Below are 19801 nucleotides of genomic sequence, written 5' to 3'. Positions count from 1 at the left end.
AACACAGACACTGTTCATCAGAATCATAACTAAATTCCATTATTAATCAAGTTGTAGCTAAGTTGAGTTGTGTGGCTTAATTTTCCTACTTGAGGGCTATTATTTGAGTTGCTACATGTTTAAGTGATTGCTTCAGTGTTTGATTGTCTGGGGAACTTTTGTTTAAATGAGTAGCTGAATTAAAGGCAGCTTGTAGTAATTTACCCACAATGCTTTTTAAAAGAATATTTTCTGCCAGAATGCACAATTTCACACTTTCCCACGTTGTACTTCATTGCCAGATCTTTGTCCACGCACTTAACCTACCTTTGTAATATTCTTATGTCCTTGTTACTAGTCACTTCCTACTTATCTTTGTGTCATTCAGATTCTTTTGCCAGGAAACAGTTACAGAGAATAGACTGGCAGAGAAAAGCGCAAGAGCTGAAAATGTGTTGCTGGAAAAGCACAGGTCAGGCAGCATCCAAGGATTAGGAGATTCGACGTGTCGGGCATAAGCCCTTCTTCAGGAATCCTGAAGATTCCTGAAGAAGGGCTTATGCCCGAAACATCGAATCTCCTGTTCCTTGGATGCTGCCTGACCTGCTGCACTTTTCCAGCAACACATTTTCAACTCTGATCTCCAGCATCTGAAGACCTCACTTTCTCCTCCAGAGAAAAGCGCAATCCTGAAATGGGAAAATGAGTTCGTGTTGAGGAATAAAGGACCTTGAATTTGCTTCAGCAGCACCAGGTTGGTGCAGGACCTGGATCAATTGAAGCACAGGTCATGATTGTTGCACAGATTCTTCGAGGGGCGCAAGTGGAGCTGATGGAGGTCAGAGCAAGGAGGGGTAATCACGCCATCCTCCGCTGAAGAGGCTGCTGACACCTCCTGTCCAGTGGACACATTGGTGAGTGAAAATATGGTGCCAAATGCCAGTGGGATCATACCTGGGTTGTGGGCACGTGAGGTGAAAACGCTATGAAGGAATGAAATGCATGAACAGACATGGTCACACCCTCCTCCCGACACAAACAGCATAGCTCAGTGTTTAATTAAACAATGATTTATTGTTGTTTTGATACAGTTATAAGGAATTATACAGCATCACAGCAGAGGAATGACATGAAAATGAAGCACTATGAAAAAAAACCACCAGCCCTGCTTGTGGCCACACATGACTACATCAAAGTGACAGCCCGACTATACGTTTGGATGTCCACTGAGCCCAGAGATAGTGCACCTCCACAATGCACAAAGCCGAGAATTATCTTCTCATTGGGGTCAGGGATAGTGGGAAGGTGGTACAGTGTGTCTGTTGCCACTGCAAGATCATGAGTATCCCCCACCCACTTACACACGCATTCATACACACACACCCACACTGCAGATGGAGGGGAGCTGTAAATGGCCAAGGGGGAGAACCAGAAAACATGTTGGAAATCTGCAAATTCCAGTCAAGTCCATGCCAACGCAAGATCCTCAAGAGAAAATGAAGGGGCTGCAGGTTATGGGAGGGCATGTGGAAGGCTCCTGGGTCAATTCAAGGCCAATGGCAGGCCAACCCATCACCGGTCATCAATGTAAATGGGCCCACTTCTGACACGCGAATTGCGAGGACTGAAAACAGCTCCCGCTGTCTAGCTGAGCGAGCAATTGTCAAACTGATAACTCTGCTTTTGTCATCATGGCTGTGGCAGGAATGAAGCTGGTGGTTGCAAGGCACTGACATATCAGTTCAGGGTCACAATCAGCAAACCCTCATGAGAACACTGCGTAGGAAGAGGGATGTACATCACCAACTCAAAGTCCTCGCAGCTTGCTCAGTTACAAGGTTGGGGGGAAGGGGGGGGGTGGTCTTGCGGTACCCACTGTCTCCACAGTGTCCTCTCCATTGCCATGTACAGCCGGGAGAAAGAGGGAAAGCATTTAGAACAGGGAGTCATTTCCATAGTGCTTAGGCCTCCAAAAGCAAGAGCTGAATTAGGTGAATCGTGTGGTCACATTGAAATCTCTCTCTCTGTTTATTCGAAAGCTGTTACAATAAGAATATGTTTTTGTTCGTGTCAGAGAACCAACTTTGTACACGTGGAGTGAGGGCCTGCACAAACCAGGCAGACGGGAACCTTTCACGGTAAACCTCTGATCACACTGTTCTCTCGATAGTGGTACAGGCTGGTGGAATCCAGTTTCCCACAGTGTTTAATCGCTTCGGCAAAAAGTTTTGCCACCTGAAAGGGCAAGAAGAAGGAATCAATAGCATTTACCAATAAAATGCTGAGAGCCAGTCAACAAGTTCCCTGTGCTAACTGAAGACAACTTCCCAAAAAAGGGCCAAATGGCCTGTTTCCACACTGCAGGGCTTCTATGATTCTTAAAAAAAGAAAGGAGAGAGTGGGAGAGCAGTGGATGCCCTTTTGGGATTCGTCATTGCACTAGGTGCAGTAACCTTGGAATTAGTGCTGGGTTCTGTCAACAAGCCGACAACATGCATACATACACAACCCTGTCCACTACTCTGCGATAGGCGAAACATACCCAGGAGGAATGGGTAAGAACCTGTATGGACAATAGCTTACAACAGCTCAAAAGTGGAGACTCTGGTCTAAGTAGTATTGATGAGCTCTCCCGAGGCTCTGCAGGACCCTGCACAGGAGCTGGTCGAATTAGAATTTAATTCATTAGCTTCAAATTGAAAGCTGGGATCAGTAATGGTGACCGTGACAACGATCAGCAATTTAAAAACAAAAAAAAGCCACATCTGCTCCTTGTTTTTGTGGTTTCTTTGGTTTACAAACGAGGACGAGTGTACAAATCCAGAATGTTGCTTCCAGTTCTGGGCAGATCTTTGGAAGAAGATCAGAGGGTGCAGAATCAATTCAACAGATTCACACCAGGCAAGAGGAGGCTGGTTTTACAGAGAGACCAGCAAAGCTACAAACGTTCATGTTACAGCACAGATTTAATTGGGGGGGGTTTCAGAACAAGACCATTTCTCCCAATGTATCCTGTTTACACGTTGAGCAGAATCACTCACTGATGGGGACAGATTTAAACCACTGGGTCCAGAAGCGAAATGAGGATTGTTTGACACCACGAGTTTTTCGGATCTGAAATTCTCTGCTCAGAAAGTAAACCCGAAGATTGCTCCACAGAGGCTTTCAAACCAGAAAATGAAAATGGGGATGGAATGAACAGCAGAGTTCTTTCAAAGAGTTAGTACAGGTTAGAAAGGCGTATTTTATGGCCTCTTTCTGTGCTGTGTGAGAGTGAAAGAAGGTTTGATAGATTGAGAAACAGCCCAGCAATCTCCTGGCTGTAGACGTGATTCCAGGGTGGCCTGTGGCCTCCGATGCCAGGATTAAGGATTATGCCGAGAGAAGAGGGTGAACAGCGAGTGTGCCTTGTGGAAATTGGAACCAACAACATGGGAGGAAGAGGAATGTGGTCCTGGAGTCAGAACTGAGACAGCTAGGTATGAAATGGGTCAGAAAAAGCTCAGGAATAATAATCTCCAGATGGCTCTGAGTATCATGCACAAATGAGCTTAGGAAGATAAGATGGTGCAAAAGTGGATGGAAAGATAATACTGGAGAAAGGGAGTTAGATTACTGGGACATTGTGACCACACAATTTTATTCTATAGTAATTGAATTACTTAATCTCCTTGCTCAAACAGGAAAGATGATGAGTGGAGAGAGAGCTGTTCGCCTGGAAAAGGAGAGGATGGGACAAATTTGAGCCACATTAGAGCTGTCTCATTTATTAAAGCCAATTTCAGATCTCAGTGTATGACCACGGAATTCTGAAGGAGATTCTGATAATCTCTTCCCTCCACTCCCTGTCAATGTTCCAGCTTTAAGTCTGATTCAGCCACTGACATTTTGTGACCAGTAAGCATCTCGCCAGGATTTCTGATGGGAGCAAAGTTAAGAGGTACAGTCATTATTATTACCTGAAAATTGGTGATAAGAGGTACAGCATGATCAATGGCCATTCTGCGGATCAGGTAGTTCTCCCTCATAAAGCGGGTGTTATTGTTGGGCAGGTTTATCACCAGGTCAATGGCTCCATCGTGGATTAGTCTGAAAAGACAGTCACACAGAATCGTTACAGTGCAAAAGGAGGCTGTTCAGCTCATCCTGTCTGCATTAGCTCTCTGAGCACTTCAACTTGGTGCCATCCTACACCTTTTTCTCCCCACAACCACGCACATTGTTCCCATTTAAATAAAAATTCATCCCGCTCTCAAATGAACCCGCCTCCACTACACTTTGGAGACACCTGCCTTCCTTCCTGGAACCAGTCGTATTGTGAAAAAGATTTTCTCGCATTATACTTGCTTCTTTTGCAAATCATTTTGTATTTGTCTCCTCTGATTCTTGATCCTCTTACAAGTGGTAGAAGCTTTGGCTGTGTTGTTGAGGAAAGCCAGAGTACAGGAAAGCATCAAAGAACTGGCGGCACGGTGGCACTGCTGCCTCACAGCACCACAAACCCAGGTTCGATTCCCGCCTTTGATGTCTGTGTGGAGTTCGCACATTGTCAGCATGTTTGTGTGGGTTTGCTGCTCCGGTTTCCTCAGATTGTCTAAAGATGTGCAATTTAGGGGGATTGGCCATGCCAAATTCCTGGATTTGCAGGCTAGGTGGCTTAGCCGCAATAAATGCAGGCTTACGTGGATAAGGATGGAGGGATAGGTCCGGATGGAATGCTGTTTGGATGATTGGTGCAGACTTGATGGGCTGAATGGCCTCCTTCTGCACTGTCGGGATGCTATGAACAGGTCATGAGGAAGAATTGGGGAAATTGGAATTAACCTCAAGAATGTATATGGCAAGAATGAACAAGGCACAGCCAAGCCACAATAAAGGGAAGTGTAGAGGTAGTGCAGGAACTGGAGTACATGTAGCAGGACAACCAGATGAGTCGGTCAAGGAGGTGGATTTTTTATTTCTCTCTCGGACCTGTTGTAGTGCTCCAGCAAACTCTGTACAAGCTAGAAGAACAGCACCGTGTCGTTCTCCGGGGTCCCGGCAACATTCAAGATTCAATATGGAGTCCAATAATTTTACAGTGTGAACCCCACCTACTATGTTCTTTATCCACCTCCGTACCTCTATCACATGGACTGCTTTCATCACAATCAAACCATTTTCACCCACTAATGGTCTCTATTATCAGCTTTTTTTTTTCCCTGGCTTACCATCCCTTGTCTGCCCTACTGTCTCTCTTTTTTTCTCCCCTCCTCTCCCCCGCTACCCCCCCCTTCCTTCTCCCACCACCCCACCCCCCGGGCTCCATCTCCACCCATTTATTTACTACTTTACCCCTGCAGCAATTTCTGTTTTAACATCCCTTTATTTATCGAGACTTGAAATATCGGGCAAGGAGGCTATGCTAGAATTGATTAAGATTTGGAGATGCCAGTGTTGGACTGGGGTGTACAAAGTTAAAAATCACACAACACCAGGTTATAGCCCAACAGGTTTAATTGGAAGCACTAGCTTTCGGAGCACCACTCCTTCAACCACCTGGAGGAGCGACGCTCTGAAAGCTAGTGTGCTTCCAAATAAACCTGTTGGGCTATAACTTGGAGTTGTGTGACTTTTACAATTGATTAAAGCAGCCATAATACTGCAGATAGTTCTATTCATACTGGAAGGATATGCTTGCACTAGAATCCCAGGGGAATTGATGTGGGAAGACAATGTCTACACCCTTGTGAGGGAACATGAGCAGGTTTTACGAAACACAAGGCATGGTAAGAAAGGGGAGCCTCTGGAACCCCACAGACTGCAATTCCAGCTCCAGCTCCTTCAGACCACAGGCACTAGGCATTCTTTCAGTAAAGTTATAATTCAGTTTTATGCCACAGTTTATAAAAGGACATTACCAGAACTGGAGGATTTGAGGAAATATGGGGATGCTTGCTTTAACCAGGAAAATATGTCAAAATAAAAATCACAAATATATGTTAAGATTTGAATGGAGTACAAATCTAATGGGTGACCCTCAACAAAAGGTGAGTGTACAGAGAATCCCCAACAACCACGGCAGGCACTCACTTGGTAAAGGAGGGAGCTGATGAACTGTGATCCTCTGCATCAGGCCATGAGACGGGGGCAGTGGGTACATCATTGGCATTTAACCAGGCAGCCGTTCCTTCTGTGGCATAGAGCTTCAATGAAACAAACAACAGGTTTCACATCAAACACAAGCCATGTCAGCCTTCACCACACTGACGCCCAGCGATTGTACAGGTTTTCAGGGAACTCCAGATTAAAGGTTTTCTGAAAACCCACAAGAGAACACTGAACGACTCATGCATCGCCAGTGCCAGTGCTACAGACATAGGGAATCACTCGATCATGGAGAAACACGATGGTGCATCAGGGCCAGCTTCAGAAGGGCAGGGGGAGGTGAAAACTTAAATCTTGTAATATGCAGCTGTTGTGGCACACAGCTGTAATCTGCTTCACCTCCTCACCCCAACACATGGCCTCAACACACCCAAGATGAAACTGTCAGCACAACATTTTCTCAGAGTCATACAGCACAGCAACATGCCTTTCATATCTATGCCAAGCAACAAACACCAAACTACATTAATCCAATTCTCCTGCACTTGATCCATAACTTAGTCTCCCCTGGCATTTTACATGTCCGCCTAGATGCTCCTTAAATGTTGCAGTAGTTCCTGCCTCTCGGGCAGCAACATTCCATCTCTCTACCACTCTCTGCGTGAAAAAAACCCATTTCAGATTTCCTCTAAATGTGCAAAACAGCTAGTGGATAGCATTCACAAACCCCATCTCCCTGATTTTGGGAATGTGTGGAGCTGGAAAGGAAGTCCTTCCAGAGGAGGTTTGGAGGAGAACACTGAAAGCCTACTAGCTCAGCCTATGAGTCTTTGAAATCCCAGTTAGATAAGAAATGCTGCCTTTAAAATCTCCAGTTGAGGCTGCCAATATCTCTCAAGCTGCAGAGGACAGCAGAGGAATGGACAGTTGTACTGGAGCCTGATGTTGCTCTGAGATGGTACTACAGAGCAATGCCAGGGTCTTGGTGCAGGCTTCAGTGAACAGAGTGGTCACAGACATTGTGTCACAGGAAATGCTAAAGCCACTGTCAGAGACACGTGGTTAGCACTGCTGCCTCACAGTGCCAGAGACCCGGGTTCAATTCCCGACTCAGGCGACTGACTGTGTGGAGTTTGCACGTTCTCCCCGTGTCTGCGTGGGTTTTCTCCGGGTGCTCCGGTTTCCTCCCACAATCCAAAGATGTGCGGGTCAGGTGAATTGGCCATGCTAAAATTGCCCATAGTGTTACATAAGGGGTAAACGTAGGGGTATGGGTGGGTTGCGCTTCGGCGGGTCGGTGTGGACTTGTTGGGCCGAAGGGCCTGTTTCCACACTGTAAGTAATCTAAAAAACATCATTTCTTTCCCTGCTGTAATAGGGAACACTACTCTGTGTTCATGAGTTTTAACCAAGATGCGGAGACCTACCTTGTATCCCTGTTCATGAAGCTGTTGTGCAGTGTCAAGAAACTTTGATCGAAAAGAGCTCTGTGAAAACAATTAACAGAAAGAAAGGACCTCAGTATAGACCAAAAAAAGTAACGCCACATGTTTCTAACAGTCATCTCTGCAAGTCAGGATCAGGTATAAGAGTCTCTGCAGGTTCAATACACAAAATAAACACTGTCAGGTAGTTTACTATCATAGGGACAAGAGTACTCCGGATCAGAACAAACCAAAGCTCCTCTGAAATTGTTCAGATTCCTTTGAAGTAAATTCCAACCACAACAGCTGGACAGCAACATCAACTTGAAAAGCAGAGAGTCAGAATACAACACAGAAACAGACCCTTCAGCTCAACTCACCCATGCCAATCAGGTTTTCTAATCTGAACTAGTTCCATTTGCCTGTGTTTAGCTGATATGCCTCTAAACCTTTCCTTTCCATGTACCTGTCCAAATGTCTTTTAAATGTTGTAATTGTACCCACCTCTACCACTTCCTCTGGTAGCTAGTTAATATAAACACCACCCTCTGTGTGAAAAAAGTTGCCTCTCAGGTCCCTTCTATATCTTCATCCTCTCAGCTTAAACCCATGCCTTCTAGTTCTGCCCTCCCCAATCCTGGGGAAAAGACCTTGGCTATTCACCTTATCTATGCCCCTCACGATTTTATAAATGTCTGTAAGGTCACCCCTCTGCCTCCTACATTCCAGGGAGAGAAGTCCCAGCCTATCCAGCCTCTTGTTACAACTCAACTCTCTATTCTCAGCAGCAACCTGGTAAATCTTTCTTTGCACCATTTCCAGTTAACTAACATCCTTCCTCTCGCAGGGGGCAACCAGAATCGCACATAGTTCTCCAAGTGCAACCTCATTAATGCCTTGTACGGCTGTAACATGATGCCCCAACCCCTGTACTGGTACTCTAACCAAAGAAGGTATCGTCCAACAGGTTTATTTTGCAAGTACTAGCTTTTGGAGCACTGGTCCTTCATCAAGTGGCTACGGGAGTGGGATCATAGGACACAAAATATATAACAAAAAGGTCACAGTATCATACCGCTGATGTGATATATTGAACAAACCTAGATTGGTGTTAAGTCTTTCATCTTTTAAAATGGGTTGCAGGTTTACATTCATTAATATGTAAATCCCAGAACTTCTTTCAAGTCACATGCCCAAGATAACTGAAGGTTTTATTAAAAAACAAAGGTGACACCTCAACTCAGACACCATATTAAAGGTGTTGTGTTGCTGCGTCAACATAGTCTTACCAGACCCTAGGAGATGCTCCCTTATTAGAGAGAAGCGACTGATGGTGATTTAACCTGAGGGCCACCAGATCTCAGGCGAGGGAAGTTGAGATGGAACGTCCTTCATGGCAATGTCAAACCAGTGATGGGAATTGAACCCACGCTGTTGGTATCTCACTGCCCTGCTAAGTAAGTGATCCAGCCAACTGAGCTAAACCGATTCCCATTGAACCTATGAGGTTAGAGTCTGTATGTATTCCAAGCAGGAATTTATAAAATGTCACATGGATTATAAAAAATATTGACTGCCTACAGATTATGTGTTTTTTTTGAACAAAATGGAATGTATCTGCAAATACAATTCTGCAAATGCAAATACACTCCATAGACTTATATGTGTGTGCAGGAGAGAGGTGTAGAATGTCATTGTGTGTCTACGTGTACGTGCATGTGTGCATGCTTAATACAGTGAGTGTGATGGAGTATGTGCCTGCGAGATGGTGTGTGCATGGGGTGTATCTGTGTGCCTGAGAGTGAGCACATGAATAAGAGAGGATTTGCGTAAGTGTGAGAGTGTGTAAGAGTGCGCGTGTGACTGTGTGTGAGTGAGGTGAGTGAGGTGAGTGAGAGTATAGTGTGACATGAACCCAAGGTCCTGGTTGAGACCATTTTGAGGCGAACTTGGCTATCAGGATTTTTGCACATCCTGAAGTCTGCCTTGGAGGATGGTCACCTGAAAATCTGAGGCCGAATGGTCCGGACCGCTGAAGTGTTCCCAGACTGGGAGGGAACGTCCCTGTCTGACAATTGTTGTGTGAACTTGTATTTGCAGATACATTCCATTTTGTTCAAAGAGCACACAATCTGCAGGCAGTCAGTACTTTTTATAATCCATGTGACATTTCATAAATTCCTACTTTGGAAATAGAACCATTCTGACTCAAGACTGGAATACATCCAGACTCTCACCTCACACCTTTAATACATCGTCTGAGCTGAGATAGTGTCATAGAGATGTACAGCATGGAAACAGACGCTTCGATCCAACGCGTCCATGCTGACCAGATATCCCAACCAATCTAGTCCCACCTGCCAGCACCCGGCCCATATCCCTTCAAACCCTTCCTATTCACATACCCATCCAAATGCCTCTTAAGTGTTGCAATTGTACCAGCCTCCACCACTTCCTCTGGCAGCTCATTCCATACACGTTCCACCCTCTGCATAATAGGTCTCTTTTATATCTTTCCCCTCTCACCCTAAACCTATGCCCTCTAGTTCTGGACTCCCCAGTCCCTGGGAAAAGACCTTGTCTATTTACCCTACTCATACCCTTCATGATTTTGTAAACCTCTATAAGGTCACCCCTCAGACTCCCAACACTCCAGGGAAAACAGCCCCAGCCTGTTCAGCGTCTCCCTGTAGCTCAAATCCTCCAACCCTGGCAATATCCTTGTAAATCTTTTCTGAACCCTTTCAAGTTTCACAACATCCTTCCGAATGGCATGCAATATTCCAAAAGTGGCCTAACCAATGTCCTGTACAGCTGCAACATGACCTTCTGACTCCTGTACTCCATACTCTGACCAATAAAGGAAAGCATACCAAACACCTTCTTCACTATCATATCTACCTGCGACTCCACTTTCAAGGAGCTATGAACCTGCACTCCAAGGTCTCTTTGTTCAGCAACATTCCCTAGGACCTTACCATTAAGTGTATAAGTCCTGCTATGATTTGTTTTCCCAAAGTGCAGCACCTTGCATTTATCCGAATTCAACTCCATCTACCACTCCTCAGCCCATTGGCCCATCTTATTAAGATGACAGTGGGATCTTAATCAGATCGTCCATTACACCTCCAATTTTGGTTTCATTTGCAAACTTACTAACTATATCTCTTATGCTAACATCCAAATCATTTATAGAAGTGACAAAAAGTAGTGAACCCAGCACCGATCCTTGTGGCACTCCACTGGTCACAGGCCTCCAGTATGAAAAACAACCCTCCACCATCACCCTCTGTCTTCTACCTCCAAATGGCTAGCTCTCCCTGTATTTCATGAGATCTAACCTTGCTAACCAGTTTCCCTTGGGGAACCTTGTTGAACGCCTTATTGAAGTCCATATATCACGTCCGCCGCTCTGCCCTCATCAATCCTCTTTGCTACTGCTTCAAAAAAAAATCAAACCACATTTCTCAGATATGATTGACTATCCCTAATCAGTCCTTGCCTTTCCAAAAAAATGTACATCCTGTCCCTCAGGATTCCCTCCAACAACATGCCCACCACCCATGTCAAACTCATAGGTCTTTAGTTCCTTGGCTTATCCTGACCACTGTTCTTAAATAATGGCATCAGTTTCCTGGTACCTCACCTGTGACTATCGATGATACAAATATCTCAGTTAGAGGCCCCAGCTATGACTTCCCCAGCTTCCCACAGAGTTCCAGAGCACACCTGATCAGGTCCTGGGGATTTATGCACCTTTATGCGTTTCAAGACATCCAGCACCACCTACTCTGTAATATGGACATTTTTCAAGATGTCACCATCTATTTCCCTACATTCTATATTTTCCATGTCCTTCTGCACAGTAAACACTGATGCAAAATACTCATTTAGTATCTCCCCCATCTCCTGCAACTCCACACAAAGGCCGCCTTGCTGATCGTTGAGGGGTTTTATTCTCTCCCTCGTTACCCTTTTGCCCTTAATGTATTTGTAAAAACCCTTTGGATTCTCCTTAACCCTATGTGCCAAAGCTATCTCATGTCCCCTTTTTGCCCTCCTGATTTCCTTCTTAAGTGTACCCCTCCTGCCTTTACACTCTAAGGATTCACTCAATCTCTGCTGTCTATACCTGACATGGACTTCCTTCTTTTTCTTTACCAAAACCTCAATTTCTTTAGTCACCCAGCATTCTCTACACTTACCAGCCTTTCCTTTCACCCTAACAGGAATATCCTGTCTCCAGACTCTCGCTATCTCATAATGATGTCACTTTTTTAAATAAAACCTCAAGTTACCTCAGGAATGTGACATATTAATGAACTGAGACCTGCAACCCATTTTAAACAATGAAAGGCTTATCTAGGTTTGTTCAATATATTGCATTAATTGTAAGGCACTAGCTACTTGATGAAAGAGCAGTGTTCTGAAAGCTTGTACTTCCAAATAAACCAGTTGGACTATAACCTGGCATTGCGTGATTTCTTTTAAAACTTTGTTCACCCTGGTTGTAATGCCAGCATCTCCACATCCTAACCAAAGAAGGCAAACTTACCAAACGCCTTCTTCACTTCCCTGTCTACTTGTGATACCACTTTCAAGGAACTATGTACCTGCACCTCAATTTCTCACTGTTCGCCAAGTTCCTAGGGCCCTGCCACTGACTGTGTTAAGTCCTGCCCTGGTTTGTCTTACCAAAATGCAATGGCTATTTATCCAAATTAAACTCCATCTGGCATTCCTTGGCCCAGTGGCCCAGTTGATCAAGATCCTGTTGTACTCTTAGATAGCTTCTTTCACTGCCCATCATACCAATTTTAGTGTCATCAGCAAACCTACCAACCAAGCTTCCTGTATTCTCAGCCAAATCATTTATATAAACGATGAACAACAGTGGACTTAGCATCAATCGTGGTGACACACTGCTGGTCACAGGCCTCCAGACTGAACCCTCTACCACCACCACCCTCTGTCTCTTACCATCAAGCCAATGTTGTATCCAATTGGCTAGCTCTCCCTGAATTCCATACAATCCAACTCATTTAACAAAATCTTATTTTTTGTATTAATAGATTTAGGTAAAGAATAAGACCCATAAACAGACTGATCGGTCCTGCAGGCTGTAATGGACAGTCCACCAAGGGGCAGGGTGTAATGGTCAGTCCAACACAGGACAGGCTGTAATGGTCAGTCCAATACAGGGCAGGCTTTAATAGTCAGTCCACCATGGGGCACCCTGTAATGGTCAGTCCACTAACCATTGTCATCTTACATGTGGCACATTATTTCATCAGAAGCAGCGGCCACACAAAAGAAGAGGGCATTTTCCAGGGAGTACAGCTAGTGGTTAGAACCTGCACTTGTGATCTCTGAATGGGGAGGCTATGGCACTGTAACTACCTCACAGTTCTGACTGGCCTGGAGATTCTCCTGATCTCCTCACTTGCCATAGGTGAACTGTCCAGTTGTACCACTTGCCAATTAATTCATTTGTCCCTGCTATAACCAGATCTTCTAAGTTTACTGTGCTTATCAGCTCTACCCATACAGATTTCACTTCAACGGAGCTAACACCCTTCCTCACTATTGTGCTAATTTACTCTTTAACCAGAAACACTGGTTTCTGATGAAGGGCTTATGCTCGAAACGTCGAATTCTCTATTCCTGAGATGCTGCCTGGCCTGCTGTGCTTTGACCAGCAACACATTTTCAACCAGAAACACTACCCCACCTCGTTTCCTTATTTGTCTGTTCTTGCTTGAAAAAATAATCTCTCTGGATATTCAGTCCCCATCCCTGATCACGCGGCAGCAATGTCCCTGTAATTTCAATTAATCATACCCATATGAGGTTATTAGCCTGATTAATTTATCCATCTTTATGCTTAATGTTCTCAGTCCCATTCCAATTATTTTGCGCTGGTTTGACTCTTGCCCTTGAAGTCTCTGCCTATCATTTTCCTGTTTTCTATTGTAATTTGTTTTTGCTCTAATGTTTCTTTTTTCTGCCTCCCCATACATGTTCCCACTCCCTTGCCATTTTAACTTAAATCCTCCCCAACTCTATTAGCTGGGTCCCTGGCGCTGAGAGGCAGCAGTGCTAACCAATGGGCCACTATACTGTCCCTACAATTGAATCCCCTGCAACTATTCCACATTCAGACTTCCTCCTCCTCTCCTGTGGAGCAAAGCCACTATGGTCCAATGAACTTGGCTGCTGCTACTTTCCTCCGAGAGGCCATTCCCCTCACTCATATCCAAAGCGGAGTCTGTTTTGCAGGGGAATGGTCACAGGCGGTTCCTGCTCTGCCAGCCTAGTCTTCTTGTTCTGTCATCCATTCTCTCCCTGCCCTGGGGAGTGACCACCTCCCTGTATGTGCTATCCACGGCACAGCGCTCTCAGGCATTTGAGAGTCACTTAAACCTCCACCACACCCACACCGCCCCCTTCGTATACATAGATTACTGGCAGTCAGGGCCTGCTCAGGAGAGAGGAGGCCTGCTCTCGGAGTTCTGATTAGAAGCACACACTGTGTGAACATGGCTCTCGGGGAGGTTGCCTCTTGTTACCAAACGGTACCTGAATTCCAATGAGAATCCCTTTCTGAGGTAATTTGAAGCCCGTGGACAGGATCGCCTTCAGGAATGCAGAGTAAATATTGGGTCCAAAGCAAGCAACCTGTTAAAGAGAAACAGGAAAGATTCAACACGCTCACATTTCCCAGAGACTTCGGGGAAATTTGGTTAAGTGAAATAAAAAAGTCTCATCTTGGGAGTCAAAGTTGCAGGTTCAATTGTTACATTGCAGAAGGACGCCATTCAGCCCATCGCACATGCATCAGCTCTCTGAATGCTCATTCAGAGACTTTGTCCCTGAAGCATTCTTCCTTTCAAAATACCCACCAAATTATTTTTTTGGATGCCATGCAGCGCATTCCAGAACCTCGGCATTCATTAGTGAAAAGGTTTCACCTGAAAGAAGCCTTGGCTGACATTCTAGTGCAGCGGCCTGGCAGTCTGCTCTTTTAGACACTGGGCTAGATCAAGGCACTGTCTTCTGCTCAGCCTAACGTGGAAGACACAATGGAACTACTGCACAGACAAGCTAGGGATCTATTGCCTGTGTCCCAACTAATATTGATCCCTCAATCACAACCACTGAGATCAGACAACCAGTTTTCAGGGGGTGTTTTTGGATCTTGTCTGCTCAGCTTCACACACAACAGGGAGTTGCATTTTCTTTCCAACTTCAATCAGTGAGAAATTGCTTTGAATTATGGGAGAAACCTCTGCAGCTCTTTCCCCCTACCAGCAATACACAATTAACAGTCAGGATGTCCCCCTGTGTAACGACTCCCAGATCAGCAAGCTAAAGGAGATAAAAGAAATGTTACAGGTACCTCTCCAGTCGATGCCATCTCACAGCGTAGAATTGGGTCAGCGTCCCTGAGTCGTGGCCAAGAAAACATGGGCGCCTGCAAGTGACCAAATGAAGCTGAAAATAGTTGCATTTAGATTTTTTTTTAGATTACTTACAGTGTGGAAACAGGCCCTTCGGCCCAACAAGTCCACACCGACCCGCCGAAGCGCAACCCACCCATACCCCTACATTTACCCCTTACCTAACACTATGGGCAATTTAGCATGGCCAATTCACCTCACCCGCACATCTTTGTGACTGTGGGAGGAAACCGGAGCACCCGGAGGAAACCCACGCAGACACGGGGAGAACGTGCAAACTCCACACAGTCAGTCGCCTGAGTTGGGAATTGAACCCGGGTCTCTGGTGCTGTGAGGCAGCAGTGCTAACCACTGTGCCACCGTGCCGCGAGTTTGAAAACAGTTCACTAGTGGATTTTAATGCAGCGTATAGATACAGCACAGACACTGATGGTTTCACTGTGACTGAACAGCGCCCACTGCAGGTGAAACCTGAACTCATCATGTTTACTTTCCCAACCTCTGCCCACAATCTTAGTGGAATGGCCTCAGATACCTCGACTTCATGAGGAAATGACTACAGTATCACCGGATCGTTAATCCAGAGACTCGAGTAATGTTCTAGGGAGCCGGGTTCAAGACCTACCAAGGCAGACAGTGGAATTTGACTTCAATGAAAGTCTGGAATTAAGAGTCCATCGATGCCCGTGAATCTGTTGTCAACTGCTGGAAAACGCATCTGCTTTCCTGACATCCTTAAGGCAAGGAAATTGCCATTCCTCCCTACATATGACTCCAGAACCACAGAAACGTGTTCACTCTTATGGGTAATTAGGGATGGGCAATAAATGTGGACCGAGCCAGCAACGGTCTCATCCCATGAATGAATAAAAATAACTTTCAAATTCAAAAGTTACTCATTTTAAATTTGCTTTGAATAAAGTTTGAGGTTGTATACAAATGCTCTCTCTGCCCCTCCAGCATTAGTCTGCATTTAAAACAGTGATTCCTGAAGGATTATATCACCAATGCCTGACTGCTGCATCACCCTCTGGAAGGGTGACGGAAGATCTAATTGAAACTTCCTATGTCCATCTCACACCCACGTGCAGACTGTCCCCACACTTAACACTGCAGAGAGCAGAAACCTCCTAACTATATAGTTCAGCAATGTAGTCAAAACGCTTGGTAATATGAGGGAAAACTAGCTACTCATAGAAAAGAAGATTGCAAGAGATTTTTTTTTTTAAAAGCCCATAACCTAAAAGGCAAGAGTGGATATCAGAATATTGGGAAATTAGGCTGGTAATGGGAACAAAGAAATGGTGAAGCAACTGAACATGTACTTTGCATCAGTTTCCACAATGGAAGACACCAGCAACATACCAGAACTTCAAAACAGTCAGGGGGCAGTGTAGTGACCATCCCTGAGGAGATCCTGAAAAAGCTGTAAAATCTGCAAGTAGATACATCACCCAGACCAGATGGGCCACATCCCCAGCTCTCGAAGGAACTAGCTGAGGAGATTGTAGAGGCATTGGCGACATAATATTTCAGGAATCACTGGAGTCAGGGAGGGTCCCAGAGGACTGGAAAATGGCTAACATAGCAACCTTGTTTAAGAATGGAGGGAGGCAGAAGACAGGACAACTACAGGCTGGTTAGCCTGTCCTCCGTCACTGGTAAGATTTTAGAGTCCATTACTAAGAATGAAATTGTGGAACACTTGAAAGTGCACTGAAAACTAGGTTGGAGTCAGCAAGGCTTTGTCAAGAGGAGGTCATACCTAACAAAGCTGTTACAATTCTTGGAGGAGGGAATGATCAATTTTGACAAAGGACAGCCAGTGGACCTGATCAATTTGAATTTCCGGAAGACCTTTGACAAGGTGCTACACAGAAGGTTGCTAAATAAGAGCCCTTGGTGTTAGGGGCAATGACATGGATAGAAGATTGGCTGACTGGCAAAAGACAGAGAGTAAGGACAAAGGGATCTTTTTCAGGATGGCAGCTAGTGATTAGTGGAGTTCTGCAAGACAGAGGTACTTAAGACAGAGACAGATAGGTTCTTGGTGGTGAAGGCAGGATAATGGGGCTGAGAAACATATCAGTCATGATCAAATGGGAGAGCAAACATGATGGGCTGAATATCTAACGTATTTATGGCATTGCAACTGAACGGAATGGATCTCTACTTTGTAGTCTGGGTCTATCACCTGACCAAAAATCCTTGCCCATTGCAGATGTTGAGAGTTGATACTAGGAATCAATTCAGACAAATGGGGATTAGTGTTTCCTTCTCTGGCATTCGGTTGTCAAGCCCTGCTGAATGGGAAATGCAAACTGGAAAAATTAAGCTGCACAGACAGCAACAAGGAACACTGCTTCCGGTAAAGCTCAGAAAAGGCCTTGCACCAATTCAAGCCTGCCACATTTATTAAGAAAACATTCCAAACAATCTTCTTAAACGGCACCACTTGCACCTTAATCTGAACAGCAGCTCAACTGAGTGTCTTAGGGAGAGATTCTCTACTGGAGGCTGAGAGAATGGGCGAGAATCATTACGCTCAATGCCCACCCCCCCCCCAGCTTGGGTTGCTTGCCATACCTTGATGCCCACATACTCGGTTGGTATCTTGGGATTTTCCAATGACGGCAGGGACGTCTCATCCATACTCTCGCCAATCATCACCCGCGTTGCCACGTTGATGAGGTCAACTCCAATGGTCTTTGAGACAAAGGGGCAGGACCTGGATGCCCTGAGGTTACACTCAATCACCTGGTCACCAAGAGAGATACAGCTAGGATGAAAGCATTCAGGGCTTGTTCATGCATTCATTCATGCAGTTAGCAATCTTGCAAGGATAGCTGCAGGTGAACACCACTTCCAGTTGATCTCCAGTGAGAACAGTGAAGACAAAAAGCAAGAGTTCATTAAGGATTGCGACTAACAGCGTGACACAGGCAGCTCTGTGATTCTCAGAAGGAATAAAGATAAGCCGAATACTTTTCTCCACTGGGGAACCCTGCAGTGAATAATTCACCACCTGACTCTCCAAAGATCATCTCCAAGGCACAGGTCAGGCGCATGATGGTATATACCCACCTTGGCTGAATAGGTGCAGCTCCTAAACACTCAAAGACCTTGAAACCATCCAAGACAAAGCAGGCTGCGTGATAGGCACTAAATTCACTCCCTTCCCTCCACCACCAAAAATCAATAAGATGCACTGTTGAAATTCACCAAAGATCCTTCGACAGCACCTTTTAAACCCACGACCCCTTCTATCCAGAAGGGCGAGGGCAGCAGATACATGGGAACAGCACCACCTGCAGTTATCAGCTCTGAGTTCATCATGCTATCCTAGAAATCTCATCTCAAATCTCCCTCCGGTTTCCTGGATAAATACCACGCATCTGTGAGAATTTATCAAATCTAAATCCATTGAACTTGTCCCTGACTTTGTTTCTCTTTAAGTCCAGGTGCTGAGAAGGCCATGTTCTATCCAAAACTCTCCACAAACGTGAGCTCATCCATACTCCTGCTGCTGTTACAATCCCTACAGAACATAAACCAAAAGAATCAGCTTTATTGAATTAATACCCAAATTAAGAAGCCAGCACCAAGACTCTGAATTCAGTTTCTTTCACAAACTGAAAGCACTGTATATTTGATGTGAATGAATATTCACTCGCACCCTTCCACCTCCATTCATCCATACCCACACAGTGATCGCTGTCACCCACATTCAATGGAAGGCATAAACCAGTGCAAGTGGGGACATAGCCTCTCCTTACCTCGCTTCACCTGCACTTCCTCTGAAGTGGCTGCCCTATCTGTTGGTGGTTCAGCTCCCAGCTGTTGGCATGTTGAAAGCTTTGGGCTGGTGCCAATGTGTCACTTACTGCAAGATCTAAGACATGATGTACCCAAATGACGACAAGTAGAAGATAACAGGCTGGAGAGCCCATTCAAACAAACACCCAGCAAACGAACGCAGGAGGAACAGAGGAAAGTAACAGAGTCTTCCTGAGGTTTACCATTCCCGTAAAACCCCAAAAACCTGATTCGTCAGGCGGCTTACCATCACATCATTCCCCTTCACAAGAAACTGTACATTAAATGGTCCAGAAATCTCAAACGCCCTGGAGATCTTTCTGGTTGCAATCTTCACCTAAAAAGCAGAAAGAATGAAAAGGTTACAGTTAAATAGTCTGCTGATTCATACTGGTTGTAGTAGTTCCACCTCCTGTGTTCTTTGTGACTCCAGCGTTAATCCAGTCTCTTGCCTTCACCCCCCCATCCACCCCACATGGTTCTTCAGACCCTCCATGCTAACTCAGCATGGAAAAGCAGGGATTGATCAGGGACAGTCAGCAAGTGGGAGATCCTGTCTGACTAATTTAATTGAGTCTTTTGAAAGGTTGACCGATTATATTGATGAGAGTAGCGCAGTTGATGTGGTTTACATGGACTTCATTAAGGCATTTGATGGAAGGCTGGTCTGAAACATGTCAGCTATAAATTAGACAGAGCATTGGCAAATGGCATTTAATCCAAAATTCAATTAAAAATTAAAGTATAAGAAAATGCATTTTGGGGGGTGGCACGGTGGCTCAGTGGTTAGCACTGCTGCCACACAGCGCCAGGGATCCAGGTTCAATTCCAGCCTTGGGTGACTGTAATGTCTGTGTGGAGTTTGCACGTTCTCTCTGTGTCTGCGTGGGTTTCCTCAGGATGCTCCGGTTTCCCCCCATAATCCAAAGATGTGCAGAGTAGGTGAATTGGCCATGCTAAATTGCCTATAGTGTTAGGTACATTAGTCAGGGTAAATATAGGGTAGGGGAATGGGTCTTGGGTGGGGTTACCTCT

At 45.2% G+C, this 19801-nt stretch overlaps 1 protein-coding gene across 1 annotated transcript in view; it reads right to left on the bottom strand.

Annotated features, from left to right (window-relative positions):
• Positions 1 to 1061: 1061 nt before the first annotated feature.
• The window catches only part of cps1 (carbamoyl-phosphate synthase 1, mitochondrial), a 183387-nt gene continuing 164647 nt past the window's right edge, over positions 1062 to 19801 (bottom strand). The window contains exons 31-38 of the mRNA XM_060827706.1: positions 19014 to 19103; positions 17537 to 17707; positions 14890 to 14964; positions 14070 to 14168; positions 7494 to 7553; positions 6052 to 6164; positions 3939 to 4068; positions 1062 to 2214 (exon numbers count right to left, since the gene is read on the bottom strand). Of these exons, the coding sequence (XP_060683689.1) occupies positions 2113 to 2214; positions 3939 to 4068; positions 6052 to 6164; positions 7494 to 7553; positions 14070 to 14168; positions 14890 to 14964; positions 17537 to 17707; positions 19014 to 19103 (840 nt within the window). The 3' untranslated portion in view covers positions 1062 to 2112. The remainder of the gene's footprint in view (positions 2215 to 3938; positions 4069 to 6051; positions 6165 to 7493; positions 7554 to 14069; positions 14169 to 14889; positions 14965 to 17536; positions 17708 to 19013; positions 19104 to 19801) is intronic.

This window comes from Hemiscyllium ocellatum, chromosome 7 (genome assembly GCF_020745735.1).
Source record: "Hemiscyllium ocellatum isolate sHemOce1 chromosome 7, sHemOce1.pat.X.cur, whole genome shotgun sequence".
Lineage (NCBI taxonomy): Eukaryota > Metazoa > Chordata > Chondrichthyes > Orectolobiformes > Hemiscylliidae > Hemiscyllium > Hemiscyllium ocellatum.
This window is presented reverse-complemented; position numbering and strand designations above follow the sequence as displayed.